The 15,006-nt window shown below is 42.3% G+C and overlaps 1 protein-coding gene across 1 annotated transcript; it reads left to right on the plus strand.

The window, feature by feature from the left end:
- The first annotated feature begins 12,984 nt into the window (after positions 1–12,984).
- Positions 12,985–13,495, plus strand: LOC124654004 (probable histone H2AXb). The gene is made up of 2 exons (XM_047193051.1): positions 12,985–13,185; positions 13,274–13,495. The coding sequence occupies exons 1-2, from the start codon at positions 13,000–13,002 to the stop codon at positions 13,493–13,495; spliced, it is 408 nt and encodes a 135-aa protein (XP_047049007.1). The 5' UTR covers positions 12,985–12,999.
- The last annotated feature ends 1,511 nt before the right edge of the window (positions 13,496–15,006 follow it).

Raw genomic sequence — 15,006 nt, forward strand, 5'->3', positions numbered from 1 at the left:
ATCATCCTCCTCTCTTGACCCTTGAAAACTTCCTCCACACCAAACTCAAAACAATCTCATTAGAGGGTTAGTGCATAATAAAAATTCACATGTTCAGAGGTGACATAATCATTCTTAACACTTCTGGACATTGCTCAAAGCTACTGGAAGGTAATGGAACAGAGAAATCCACCCAACACAGCGAAAGAAGCAATGCGAAATAAAAGGCAGAATCTGTCAAAACAGAACAGTCCGTAAAGACGAATTTTATAGAGGAACCAGACTTGCTCAAATGAAAATGCTCAAATTGAATGAAAGTTGCGTACATATCTGAGGATCACTCACGTAAATTGGCATAATTTTCTGAATTACCTACAGAGAATTAGGCCCGAGTTCGTGACGACAAGAAATCATGTTTCTGCGCAGTAATCCAAATCTAGTATGAACCTTACTATCAAAGACTTTACTTGGCACAACAATGCAACAAAATTAAAATAAGGAGAGGTTGCTACAGTAGTAACAACTTCCAAGACACAAAAACAAAGTGCTGTAACAAAATAAACACATGGGTTATCTCCCAAGAAGTGCTTTCTTTATAGCCATTAAGATGGGCTCAGCAGTTTTAATGATGCACTCGCAAGAAATAGTAGTTGAAGCAAAAGAGAGCATCCAGAGGAAAATTCAAAACAAATTTAAGTCTAAAATGCTTCCTATGCATAGGAGTTTTGTAAATAAACAAGTTCATGAACAAAAAAGTAACAAGCATAGGAAGATAGAACAAGTGTAGCTTCAAAAATTTCAGCACATAGAGAGGTGTTTTAGTAACATGAAAATTTCTACAACCATATTTTCCTCTCTCATAATAACTTTCAGTAGCAACATGAGCAAACTCAACAATATAACTATCACATAAAGCATTCTTATCATGAGTCTCATGCATAAAATTATTACTCTCCACGTAGGCATAATCAATTTTATTAGTTGTAGTGGGAGCAAATTCAACAAAGTAGCTATCATTATTATACTCATCATCAAATATAGGAGGCATATTGTAATCATAATCAAATTTATCCTCCATAACAGGCGGTACTAAAAGACCAATATCATTATAATCATCATAAATAGGAGACAAAGTATCATCAAAGTAAATTTTCTCCTCAATGCTTGGGGGACTAAAAATATCATGCTCATCAAAGCCAGCTTCCCCAAGCTTGGAATTTTCCATATCATTAGCAACAATGGTGTTCAAAGCGTTCATACTAATATGTTCCATAGGTTTTTAAATTTTCGCATCAAACCATCCATGTCTTAAATCAGGAAATAGAATAAGAAGCTCATTGTTGTCCATTATGCCAAACTAGTGTAAACAAGAAACAAAAAGATGCAATTGCAGGATCTAAAAGAAATAGCTTCGAGCACACACACAACGGCAACAGAAAAGTACTTTACCTGGGACCGGAGTATGAGTGCCTTTTACCTTTCCTCCCCGGCAACGGCGCCAGAAAAGTGGCTAGTTGCCGGGGTCCGGTGTGTGAGTGTCGTTTACCTTTCCTCCCCGGCAACGAGCGCCGGAAAAGTGCTTGATGTCTACGGGTGCTTCTATTCTTGTAGACGAGTGTTGGGCCTCCAAGAGCGGAGGTTTGTAGAACAGCAGCAAGTTTCCCTTAAGTGGATCACCCAAGGTTTATCGAACTCGGGGAGGAAGAGGTCAAAGATATCCCTCTCATGCAACCCCGCAACCACAAAGCAAGAAGTCTCTTGTGTCCCCAACACACCTAATACACTTGTCGATGTATAGGTGCACTAGTTCGGCGAAGAGATAGTGAGATGCAAGTAATATGGATGAGTATGAGTGGTAATAGCAATCTGAATAAAATAGGGCAGCGAGTAAACATGCAACAAAACAGTAAACAAACGGAGATTCGATGCTTGGAAGCAAGGCCCAGGGATCCTGCTTTCACTAGTGGACACTCTCAACAATGATCACATAATAGAACCACTCTACACCCTCTTGTTGGATGATGAACACCACTAACTGTGTAGGATTACACGAACCCTCAATGCCGGAGTTAATAAGCTCCACAATATTCGATATTCATGTTTAAATAACCTTAGAGTGCAAGATAGATCAACACAATTACACCGAGAACTAACATAGCATGCACACTGTCACCATCACACTATGAAGGAGGCATAGATCACATCAATACTATCATAGTAATAATTAACTCCATAACCTACAAGAGATTATGATCATAGACTACGCCAAGTACTACACGATGCACACACCGTCACCATTACACCGTGGAGGAGGAATAGAGTACTTTAATAACATCACTAGAGTAGCACATAGATGATATTCAACTAGATCACATAAAGAGAGAGATGAACCACATAGCTACAGCGGAGCCCTCAGCCCCGGGGGTGAATTACTCCCTCCTCATCATGGAGACAACGATGGCCGTGAAGATGGCGGTGGAGACGGCGGTGGACATGACTCCGGGGGCAATTCCCCGTCCCGGTAGGGTGCCGGAATAGAGACTTCTGTCCCCCGGATTGGAGTTTCGCGATGGCGGCGGCTCTGGAAGGTTTTCTCTGGTTTCGTCGAACGTGATAGGGTTTTCGCGACGGAGGCTTTAAGTAGGCGGAAGGGCAAGGTCGGTGGAGTCCTGGTGGGACCACACACTAGGCCGGCGCGGCCAGGGCTTGGGCCGCGCCGCCCTACCGTGTCCCCACCTCGTGGCCCCACTTCGTTTCCCCTTCGGACTTCTGGAAGCTTCGTGGAAAAATAGGACCCTGGGCGTTGATTTCGTCCAATTCCGAGAATATTTCCTTACTAGGATTTCTGAAACAAAAAACAGCAGAAAACAGGAACTGGCTCTTCGGCATCTCGTTAATAGGTTAGTGTCGGAAAATGCATAAATATGACATAAAGTATACACAAAACATGTAGATATCATCAATAATGTGGCATGGAACATAAGAAATTATCGATACGTCGGAGACGTATCAAGGTGTAGTTGCTCGATGCACGCCAACGTCACAAAGTCCTCACCCCAAGATGCGGTAGTCACACCACACACCGAGCGCCACAAAGAACTCACCTTATTCTCCGGTGACCCTCGCCACTAAGGCCTAGGTCATGGTTCCACTAAGGGATTTTCTTCGAGGCGGAAACCAGGCCTTACACAAATATTGGGGCACACATACACAACTTAATTGGAGGCTCCCATGAAATCATGACAAAGTACTAAAAGCCGTCTAGAGTTCCAAGGACCTAAGAGGAACAAGCTCCTCACTTTCACTTCCACGAATCACCGTGGAAAGCTCACGTCGATGCACCAAATGCAATAAAAAATCCTTCAGTCCCAAATTACACCCAAGCTACAAAAGCTTGTGGGGGAAGAAGAGAGAAAGAACAAACGAAATTCGCAAAGAACTTCAAGATCAAGATCTAGAGGATTTCACTCACAAAGAGAGGGATTTGATTGGTAGAAATGTAGATCTAGATCTCCTCTTACTTTCCCCCCAAGAAGATTTAAGAAGCATAGGAGGAATGGAGGGAAAGTGGAAGCTCTCAAGGTAAACAATGGTGGATAGCACAAAGGGGAAGAGGTAACCAGCCCAAGGAGGAAGAAGGGGGTCTTATATACCCCCTCCCAATGGAATATGACCGTTTGGAACCTCCCAGGCCGGAATGTCCGCCCTGGCTTCAAAAAACGGATAAGGACTTAAGGGAATTGCTCGCAGTAAGGGTCCCAGAAATTTGCCCAGAAATTTTGTTTCCAGGACCGAAATTTCTGCTCTGGAAAAAATTGGCAGCAACAACAAAACGAGAAATACCATAACTTGAGCATCCGGACTCTGATTTTGATGATCTTGGGCTCGTTTCAAATCTAGTAACAAGTTCTACAAGATCATGCAGAGAACCATCATATTACAGAAGGGGAGGGTAGAAACAAATGATAAAAGGTTTGACCTATCTATAAAAGACAAATCAGTAAAACCTCCAACCTTGAAAACGTAACAAGTTTCCCGTGCAAAATCCGTTTTCAATAAACTAGAGAGCTTGTTATGAGAATAATCACAAGCTCTAAAACATCACATGTATAAGATCCAAATAACAACCAAGAAAGATGATGCAAGGATGCAAATGTTTGATCTCTCTGAAGGATACGATCGAGTTACTCACTCGAGAGCCCTCTTGATAGTACGACAACTAAACTATAAACTTGTTTTTGTTTAGTTTACTTAAGTTATTTACTTACTTTATTTTACTTCTTACTTCTATTTTCAATACTAATACGAAACCTTGTGCTTGACACCACACCGTGGAGCTGGGGACACAAGTCAAGAACTTTATTTTGTAGGTTGCTAGAAGAGGAGAGAAAGAAGACCCTTCTAAGTGAATTCCCCGAGAGTTCGATATAAACCCTCGAGTCACCCTTGTGGGAAAAATACGCTTGGTACAACACTCTCCACTTGGAGTCCCAAAGAATTGGTACACACATATAGTCGCCATCAAGAACAATTTTCTGGCGCCGATGCCGGGGAGTTGGAAGAAGTTATATCATAGTGGTTACTGAGTGGTGAAGTACAAACCAATTTCCACGACAATTGCTAGAACAATTTTCTGGCACCGTTGCCGGGAGCTGCAAGAAGCTACACCACTTTGGTTGCACTATGGTTGATCCCCACATCAACTGCTAGAACATCTTCTGGTGCCATAGTTGCAAGAGGGACATCACATCAACATCTTCATCAACCTTGTGCAAACACTCAAGCTTGGGGAAGTTGCAGCACTGTGAGCTTTTCTTTCTCCTTTAGATTTTCAAAGTAATTTTCTTTGTCTTGTTTTTAATATTCGTAGTTTTTCTTTAAAGCACAAAATCCCATAAAAATGGAAAGATGGAAAATATCACAGAAAATGCTCATATATCCATCATTGGAGAATTTTGGCTTAAACACAGGAAGTCGAAAGAAGGGAAACATTTGAATGAGTTATTTAAATTTCTAAAATATATTGACAAAGATTTGCTTGCTGATACGTCTCAAACGTATCCATAATTTATTATGTTCCATGCTACTTTTATGATGATACTCACATGTTTTATACACACTTTATGTCATTATTATGCATTTTCCGGCACTAACCTATTGACGAGATGCCGAAGAGCCGATTGTTCGTTTTCTCGCTATTTTTTGTTTCAGAAATCCTACAAAGAAAATATTCTCGGAATTGGACGAAATCAATGCCCAGGGTCTTATTTTTCCACGAAGCTTCCAGAAGACCGGAGAGGATACGAAGTGGGGCCACGAGGTGCCGCCACCATAGGGCCGCGCGGCCTAAGGGGGGCCCGCGCCGCCCTATGGGGTGGGCCCCTCGTCAGCCCTCCGACGCTGCCCTTCTGCCTACTTATAGCCTTCGTCGCGAAACCCCCTGTACCGAGAGCCACGATACGGAAAACCTTCCAGAGACGCAGTCGCTGCCAATCCCATCTCGGGGGATTCAGGAGATCGCCTCCGGCACCTCCGCCGGAGAGGGAAACATCTCCCGGAGGGCTCTTCATCGCCATGATCGCCTCCGGATTGATGTGTGAGTAGTTCACCCCTGGACTATGGGTCCATAGCAGTAGCTAGATGGTTGTCTTCTCCTCATTGTTCTATCATGTTAGATCTTGTGAGCTGCCTATCATGATCAAGATCATCTATTTGTAATGCTACATGTTGTGTTTGTTGGGATCCGATGAATATGGAATACTATGTCAAGTTGATTATCAATCTATCATATATGTTGTTTATGTTCTTGCATGCTCTCCGTTGCTAGTAGAGGCTCCGGCCAAGTTGATACTTGTAACTCCAAGAGGGAGTATTTATGCTCGATAGTGGGTTCATGCCTCCATTGAATGCGGGACGATGACGGAAAGTTTTAAGGTTGTGGATGTGCTTGTTGCCACTAGTGATAAAACATCGATGCTTTGTCTAAGGATATTTGTGTTGATTACATTACGCACCATACTTAATGCAATTGTCCGTTGTTTGCAACTTAATACCGGAAGGGGTTCGGATGATAACCTCGAAAGTGGACTTTTTAGGCATAGATGCATGCTCGGATAGCGGTCTACGTACTTTGTCGTAATGCCACGATTAAATTTCATAGTATTCATCGTGACATGTATGTGCATTGTTATGCCCTCTCTATTTGTCAATTGCCCAACTGTAATTTGTTCACCCAACATGCTATTTATCTTATGGGAGAGACACCACTAGTGAACTGTGGATCCCGGTCCATTATTTACATCTGAAATACAATCTACCGCAATACTTGTTCTTTCATTGTTCTTCGCAAACAAACATCATCTTCCACACTATACGGTTAATCCTTTGTTTTCAGCAAGCCGGTGAGATTGACAACCTCACTCTGTTACGTTGGGGCAAAGTACTTTGATTGTGTTGTGCAGGTTCCACGTTGGCGCCGGAATCCCTGGTGTTGCGCCGCACTACACTCCGTCACCAACAACCTTCACGTGTTCCTTGACTCCTACTGGTTTGATAACCTTGGTTTCTTACTGAGGGAAAACTTGCTACTGTACGCATCACACCTTCCTCTTGGGATTCCCAACGGACGTGTGTTAACTGCACGCATTAAGATCTTTTTCTGGCGCCGTTGCCGGGGAGATCAAGACACGCTGCAAGGGGAGTCTCCCACATCCAATCTCTTTACTTTGTTTTTGTCTTGCTTTACTTTACTTTATTTACTGCTTTGTTTGTTCTCTATATCAAAAACACACAAAAATTAGTTGCTAGTTTACTTTATTTACTGTCTTGTTTGCGTTCTCTATATTAAAAACACAAAAAATTTAGTTACTTGCATTTACTTTATTTTAGTTTGCTTTAGTTACTACTGCTAAAATGAGTAATCCTGAAGTTGAAGTTCGTTCGTTTAAGCAACAAGGTGGAGAAAGCTTTAAGGATGCTTGGTATAGTATTAGTAATGCTCATCATAGGTGCACTAAGAAACACTCCACTGTTATCCTACTTAGGAACTTTTATGTTGGTATATCTAGTTGGAATAGGTATGTTCTTGATACTCTTTCGGGGGGTAATTTCCTAGGTACTCCTGCTTTAGAAGCTAGTTGCATCATTGAGAGCCTAGTTGGAATACCACCTATTAATGAAACTAAAATTGAAATCTCTCTTGAGGATGTCATGAAAAAGTTGGAAGCCATAGAGAAAAATCTTCCAAGTGATGATACTAAACTGGGAATATTACTTGATAATATCGATAAACTTGATAAATCCCTAGGAGGAATTAATGAAAGAATTGCTATTTTAGAAACTTGTGCTATCCATGATAATCAAACCCATAGGATTGGTAAACTTGAAGAAGCTATATCTCTCGATAATACTTGATTCACACTTTCTGCGCCTAGCTGAAAGGCGTTAAAGAAAAGCGCTTATGGGAGACAACCCATTATTTTAGTACAACACTTTTGTTTTATATTTGAGTCTTGGAAGTTGTTACTACTGTAACAACCTCTCCTTATCTTTATTTTATTGCATTGTTGTGCCAAGTAAAGTCTTTGATAGTAATGTTGATACTAGATTTGGATTACTGCACAGAAACAGATTTCTTGCTGTCACGAAATTGAGTAGCCCCATCTGTATATAACTCATAAAATTCTGCCAATTTACGTGCGTGATCCTCAGATATGTACGCAACTTTCATTCAATTTGAGCTTTTTCATATGAGCAAGTTAAGTGCCCCAGAAAAATTTGTCTTTACGGACTGTTCTGTTTTGACAGATTCTGCCTTTTATTTCGCATTGCCTGTTTTGCTATGTTTGATGGATTTCTTTGTTCCATTAACTTTCAGTAGCTTTGTGCAATGTCCGAAGTGTTAAGAATGATTATGTCACCTCTGAATATATGAATTTTCAATTATGCACTAACCCTCTAATGAGTTTGTTTCGAGTTTGGTGTGGAGGAAGTTTTCAAGGGTCAAGAGAGGAGGATGATACAATATGATCAAGAAGAGTGAAAAGTATAAGCTTGGGGATGCCCCCGTGGTTCATCCCTGCATATTTCAAGAAGACTCAAGCATCTAAGCTTGGGGATGCCCAAGGCATCCCCTTCTTCATCGACAACTTATCGAGTCACCTCTAGTGAAACTATATTTTTATTCAGTCACATCTTATGTGCTTTACTTGGAGCGTCTCGTTTGTTTTTGTTTTTGTTTGAATAAAATCGGATCCTAGCATTCTTTGTGTGGGAGAGAGACACGCTCCGTCTGTTGCATATGAACACATGTGTTCTTAGTGCTACTTTTAATGTTCATGGCGAAGGTTGAAAACTGCTTCGTTCATTGTTATATGGTTGGAAACGGAAAATGCTTCATGTCGTAATTGGTATAATGTCTTGAATAATTTGATACTTGGCAATTGTTGTGCTCATATAGATCATGTTTAAGCTCTTGCATCATGTACTTTGCACCTATTAATGAAGAACTACATAGAGCTTGTTAAAATTTGGTTTGCATGATTGGTCTCTCTAAGTCTAGATATTTTCTCTGGTTAAGGTGTTTGAACAACAAGGAAGACAGTGTAGAGTCTTATAATGCTTGCAATATGTTCTTATGTAAGTTTTGTTGTACCCGTTTATACTTGAGTTTGCTTCAAACAACCTTGCTAGCCTAAACCTTGTATTGAGAGGGATTACTTCTCGTGCATCCAAATCCTTGAGCCAAAAACTATGCCATTTGTGTCCACCATACCTACCTACCACATGGTATTTCTCTGCTATTCCAAAGTACATTACTTGAGTGCTACCTTTAAAATTCTATTCTTTGTCTCCGCAATATATAGCTCATGGGAAAATAGCATTAAAAACTATTGTGGTATTGAATATGTTGCTTTGTGTCTTATTTCTTATAAGTTGCTTGTTGAGCGGTAACCATGTTTCTGGGGACGCCATCAACTTTTACACCTTTGTTGAATATCATGTGAGTTGCTATGCATGTTCGTCTTGTCTGAAGTAAGGACGATTTTCATGATCAAATGGTTTGAGTATGCATATTGTTAGAGAAGAACATTGGGCCGCTAACTAAAGCCATGAATCATGGTGGAAGTTTCAGTTTGGACACAAATCATCAATCTCTTATGAGAATATTATCTGTTGTTGAATGCTTAAGCATTAAAAGAGGAGTCCATTATCTGTTGTCTATGTTGTCCCGGTATGGATGTCTAAGTTGAGAATAATCAAAAGCGAGAAATCCAATGCGAACTTTCTCCTTAGACCTCTATACAGGCGGCATAGAGGTACCCCTTTGTGACACTTGGTTGAAACATATGTTATGCAATGATAATCCATGTTAATCCAAGCTAATTAGGACAAGGTGCGAGCACTATTAGTATTCTATGCATGAGGCTTGCAACTTATAGGATGTCTTATACATAACACATATGAATTATTACTACCGTTGACAAAATTGTTTCTATGTTTTCAAAATGAAAAGCTCTAGCACAAAAATAGTAATCCATGCTTCCTCTGCGAAGGGCCATTCTTTTACTTTATGTTGAGTCGGTTTACCTACTTCTTTCTATCTTAGAAGCAAGCACTTGTGTCAACTGTGTGCATTGATTCTTACATGTTTACCTATTGCACTTGTTATATTGCTTTATGTTGACAATTATCCATGAGATATACATGTTGAAGTTGAAAGCAACCACTGAAACTTATATCTTCCTTTGTGTTGCTTCAAAGCTTTCTACTAAGAATTTATTGCTTTATGAGTTAACTCTTATGCAAGTCTTATTGATGCTTGTCTTGAAATTACTATTCATGAAAAGTCTTTGCTATATGATTCAGTTGTTTAACCATTGTCTATACCATTGCTTCGAATCGCTGCATTCATCTCATATGCTTTACAATAGTATTGATCAAGATTATGATAGCATGTCACTTCAGAAATTATCCTTGTTATCGTTTACCTACTCGAGGGCGAGTAGGAACTAAGCTTGGGGATGCTTGATACGTCTCAAAACGTATCCATAATTTATTATGTTCCATGCTACTTTTATGATGATACTCACATGTTTTATACACACTTTATGTCATTATTATGCATTTTCCGGCACTAACCTATTGACGAGATGCCGAAGAGCCGATTCTTTGTTTTCGCTATTTTTTGTTTCGGAAATCCTACAAAGAAAATATTCTCGGAATTGGACGAAATCAATGCCCGGGGTCTTATTTTTCCACGAAGCTTCCAGAAGACCGGAGAGGATACGAAGTGGGGCCACGAGGTGCCGCCACCATAGGGCCGCGCGGCCTAAGGGGGGCCCGCGCCGCCCTATGGGGTGGGCCCCTCGTCAGCCCTCCGACGCTGCCCTTCCGCCTACTTATAGCCTTCGTCGCGAAACCCCCTGTACCGAGAGCCACGATACGGAAAACCTTCCAGAGACGCAGCCGCCGCCAATCCCATCTCGGGGGATTCAGGAGATCGCCTCCGGCACCCTGCCGGAGAGGGGAAACATCTCCCGGAGGGCTCTTCATCGCCATGATCGCCTCCGGATTGATGTGTGAGTAGTTCACCCACTGGACTATGGGTCCATAGCGGTAGCTAGATGGTTGTCTTCTCCTCATTGTTCTATCATGTTAGATCTTGTGAGCTGCCTATCATGATCAAGATCATCTATTTGTAATGCTACATGTTGTGTTTGTTGGGATCCGATGAATATGGAATACTATGTCAAGTTGATTATCAATCTATCATATATGTTGTTTATGTTTTTGCATGCTCTCCGTTGCTAGTAGAGGCTCGGCCAAGTTGATACTTGTAACTCCAAGAGGGAGTATTTATGCTCGATAGTGGGTTCATACCTCCATTGAATCCGAGACAATGGATGAAAGTTCTAAGGTTGTGGATGTGCTTGTTGCCACTAGGGATAAAACATCGATGCTTTGTCTAAGGATATTTGTGTTGATTACATTACGCACCATACTTAATGCAATTGTCTGTTGTTTGCAACTTAATACTGGAAGGGGTTCGAATGATAACCTGAAAGTGGACTTTTTAGGCATAGATGCATGCTGGATAGCGGTCTACGTACTTTGTCGTAATGCCCTGATTAAATTTCATAGTATTCATCGTGACATGTATGTGCATTGTTATGCCCTCTCTATTTGTCAATTGCCCAACTGTAATTTGTTCACCCAACATGTTATTTATCTTATGGGAGAGACACCACTAGTGAACTGTGGATCCCGGTCCATTATTTACATCTGAAATACAATCTACTGCAATACTTTTGTTTTCACACTATACGGTTAATCCTTTGTTTTCAGCAAGCCGGTGAGATTGACAACCTCACTGTTACGTTGGGGCAAAGTACTTTGATTGTGTTGTGCAGGTTCCACGTTGGCGCCGGAATCCCTGGTGTTGCGCCGCACTACACTCCGTCACCAACAACCTTCACGTGTTCCTTGACTCCTACTGGTTCGATAACCTTGGTTTTCTTACTGAGGAAAAACTTGCTACTGTACGCATCACACCTTCCTCTTGGGGTTCCCAACGGACGTGTGTTAGCTGCACGTATCACTTGCCTACTCTCTTTTTTAAGTTGTAGTGGACTGGGGTTTCCCCTAACAACTTTGGTCTTTCGATATTTTATATGACTTAATCTTAAAATATTTTTTGATGTTGAAAGGACCGCGTAGACAACTAGAGGGGGTGAATAGGTGATTAGAACATTTTAGTTAATTTTTAATTTTTAGGCTTTACGAGATAATGAAATTATCCATATATGCAACTATGATGAGTGCCACTTTGTGGTCCATGTCGATGTTGTCTTGGGTTTCTCTGAAGACGGCGAAGACCATCAATATGTGCTCCACACCATAAATGAGTAGTGTCGAGAAAGTTACTCGTACGTAAGTACCAGAACAGAAAAACACTGTCTCAACACTTGGGCACCGTCTAATCCTTCCACTTAAACCAACACTAATCCGCGTGAAGCCAAGAGAGCATCAAAGGAAAACCGGCTGTAACCTAATTACGGAAACTGGTTCTACTAACAAGCTGGAGGAAGTAAGGAAAGTTTTGGCCGAGCAAGCCGACAAGCTCGCCGCCAAAACCGAGAAAGCAGATAAAGCGCTAGGTGACACCGACAAGGTGCAGTCGGATTCTAACCGGCTTCACCCTCAGCTCGAGACACTTCGAAATGTCTGCGTGCTTCATCAAATAGACTTAATGTTGAGTCAACCAGACAATAAATGTCACCATGAGTTCATCCTCATTTTCAAGTTTTAGAACATGGATATGGAATGGTCGCTATATACTACTCACTCTGTCCGTCCATAAATGGACGTCTTACATTTATCTAAATTTGGATGTACATGGATGGAGGTAGTAGTACAATTGTAATCACCACTAACCACAACACGGGATGTCACAAGATATAGAGTCTAGCTAATTGCAAAATTTATTTCTTCTTTGCAACTCCTCGTTCATATAGAAGAAGTTGATTTTACAGGGGAAACGCATATTCATTAAAAAAAATAGAAAGAGGTACAATGTACAAACGAGTTGCAAATCCTACAAGGCTACACAACATAGGTCAACACGCCACTGAGTCACTGACGGCTGGGCCCCATGTCTGGGAATAGCCCATACATTTGTGTTCCAAAGACGGAAATAGCCGAAACGGAGCGCGCACTTTCCCTCCGCTAATCACTTTCCCCGAATTCCATCTCCCTCCTGCGCGCCAAACCCAAAATTTCCGCCTCCTGCGCGCCCCGTGAATCCCATCTCCCTCACCATCCGACGGCTTCCGCGCCTTCCACATCACCGATCCGCGGCCCCGCCCTCTCGACCAATCACGCGCCGCCTCCCCTCCTATATAGCACGCCGCCGCCCCTGCCTTCACCTCATCTCAAATCCCAGCATTCAAATCCCCTCCACCGTCTCCCACTCCGACCATCTCTCCGGCGACCACCACCGTCCCTTCCCATCCTCCGAAGATGAGTTCCGCCGGCGGCAGGGGCAAGGCGAAGGGCTCCAAGTCCACCACGCGGTCGTCCAAGGCCGGCCTCCAGTTCCCCGTCGGCCGCATCGCCCGGTACCTCAAGATCGGCAAGTACGCGCAGCGCGTCGGCGCCGGCGCCCCCGTCTACCTCTCCGCCGTCCTCGAGTACCTCGCCGCCGAGGTAAACCCAATCTCCCCTCCCCTTCTCCCCACCTGCTTCCCCCCCGCCCAGCAATCTCACTCCGATTCGATTTCTCTCCTCCCCCCAGGTCCTCGAGCTCGCCGGCAACGCCGCGCGCGACAACAAGAAGACCCGCATCGTGCCGCGCCACATCCAGCTGGCCGTCCGCAACGACGAGGAGCTCAGCAAGCTGCTCGGCGCCGTCACCATCGCCGCCGGCGGCGTCCTGCCCAACATCCACACCACGCTGCTCCCCAAGAAGGCCGGCAAGGCAAAGGGCGACATCGGATCTGCTTCCCAGGAGTTCTAGGGCCTTGCAGATCGAGCAACCATGGCCATGTCTGACCCAAGATTTGAGTCCTCTGTCCGTCTTTACTACAGTAGTATGGTGATGCGCTAGGCTGTTAGATTAGTTCCTTGGTGAATGTTTTGGTTTGGTGTATCGATGATGAATCTGGTTGGCATGGAATACAAGCAATCTGGTTCCTGTTATTACTTGCTGTATCTGTGGTTGTGAAGAAATCTTATGTATTCCAATCTATGCCTTGCTGCTACCAGCAGTTGTGTCCCCAATCCCCTATTGCGTGGATCGGTTTGCTTGCAGATTAATGACAGAAGTCTTGTTAGAATCTGTTCGTTTATCTTAGTGATACCTGTGTTGCTTCTTGCTGATGCATCTGAGTAGTTCTTGGTCAGTGTTTTGGTTTTTTGTATTGATAAAAGGATGCTAGATTCCACCCAATTTGGTTTCCTGTCGTTCCTTACTGGATTTGTGATGAGGCATTGCATCAATCAATTAGTCTGGTGGAATAACTGAAATATTCTGTTCGAATTGACTTATGTTGCGGTGTATTGCTGTGCAATGTGAATTTGAATGTCTGCCAATTTGAGTTGGGCTCCGAAAGGTATACAACTGCTGGTTGGATCAACCATTGCGAGACCCCTTTTGTTCCAATCCACCTTGCTGCAATACTGAAACATTTGCAGATCATCACAAATACATGCCGTAGCAGGTTTCAGTATGTTGCCTAATGGGTGACATGAATGATTTCGACCCTGTTTGGGAACATCATGTATTTGACACAAGTTCAGCAATGTGGCTGTAAGTTGCTTTTGTGAGTTAGCATTCATACCAAAAACTTCCTAGTGATATTAATTTGGTTCTGGATTTGAAGATGTCAAACCCCAGTCAAATATCCTGATAGTATGTAAATAGCTGGACCACTGTTTCTGACCAGACACTGATGGCTAGCGCTTACTAGATGTATGCCTTCTTTCTTGCTCACTTAATGAAAATCAGCGAAGCTGTTTTTCGTAAACAAACCTAGCTGTCATTTTGTACTATCTTGCAGATAAAACTAAGCCCAAATGAACACCAACAAGAATACCACAAACAATTTCAGTTTTCATCATGCGTTCTTTTGCACTGGAAGTTGTTTTGATTGTCACATTATATTTACAAGCCCTTTATGTTCTTTCTTTCTACTTTCAAGATAAGCTTAACATAATTCATTTACTTTGTCAGGCTGAATTCAACACAAGTTGTTTTCTTTGGTGAGTAGAGTCTGAACTGTCATTTGGCTTTTATCTGGACCATCACCGACATATAACGGTAGTCTAACAAGCTGCCAGTAGTCCGCTTTTTCTTTCTTCCATATAACTTTTTTTTATACCTTTTTTGTATATTTTTGCGGTGAATCTTCTCCATCTATACAAACCACAACACCTACTTTTGAAGAAAAACACAATTTATTATATTCATTTTGTCTGAGTATTCTGGTTGTAATTTTATTCCGAGTTGTAAATTTGCATAACAGGGAT

Source organism: Lolium rigidum, chromosome 5, assembly GCF_022539505.1.
Source record: "Lolium rigidum isolate FL_2022 chromosome 5, APGP_CSIRO_Lrig_0.1, whole genome shotgun sequence".
In the NCBI taxonomy this organism is placed as follows: Eukaryota; Viridiplantae; Streptophyta; class Magnoliopsida; order Poales; family Poaceae; genus Lolium; species Lolium rigidum.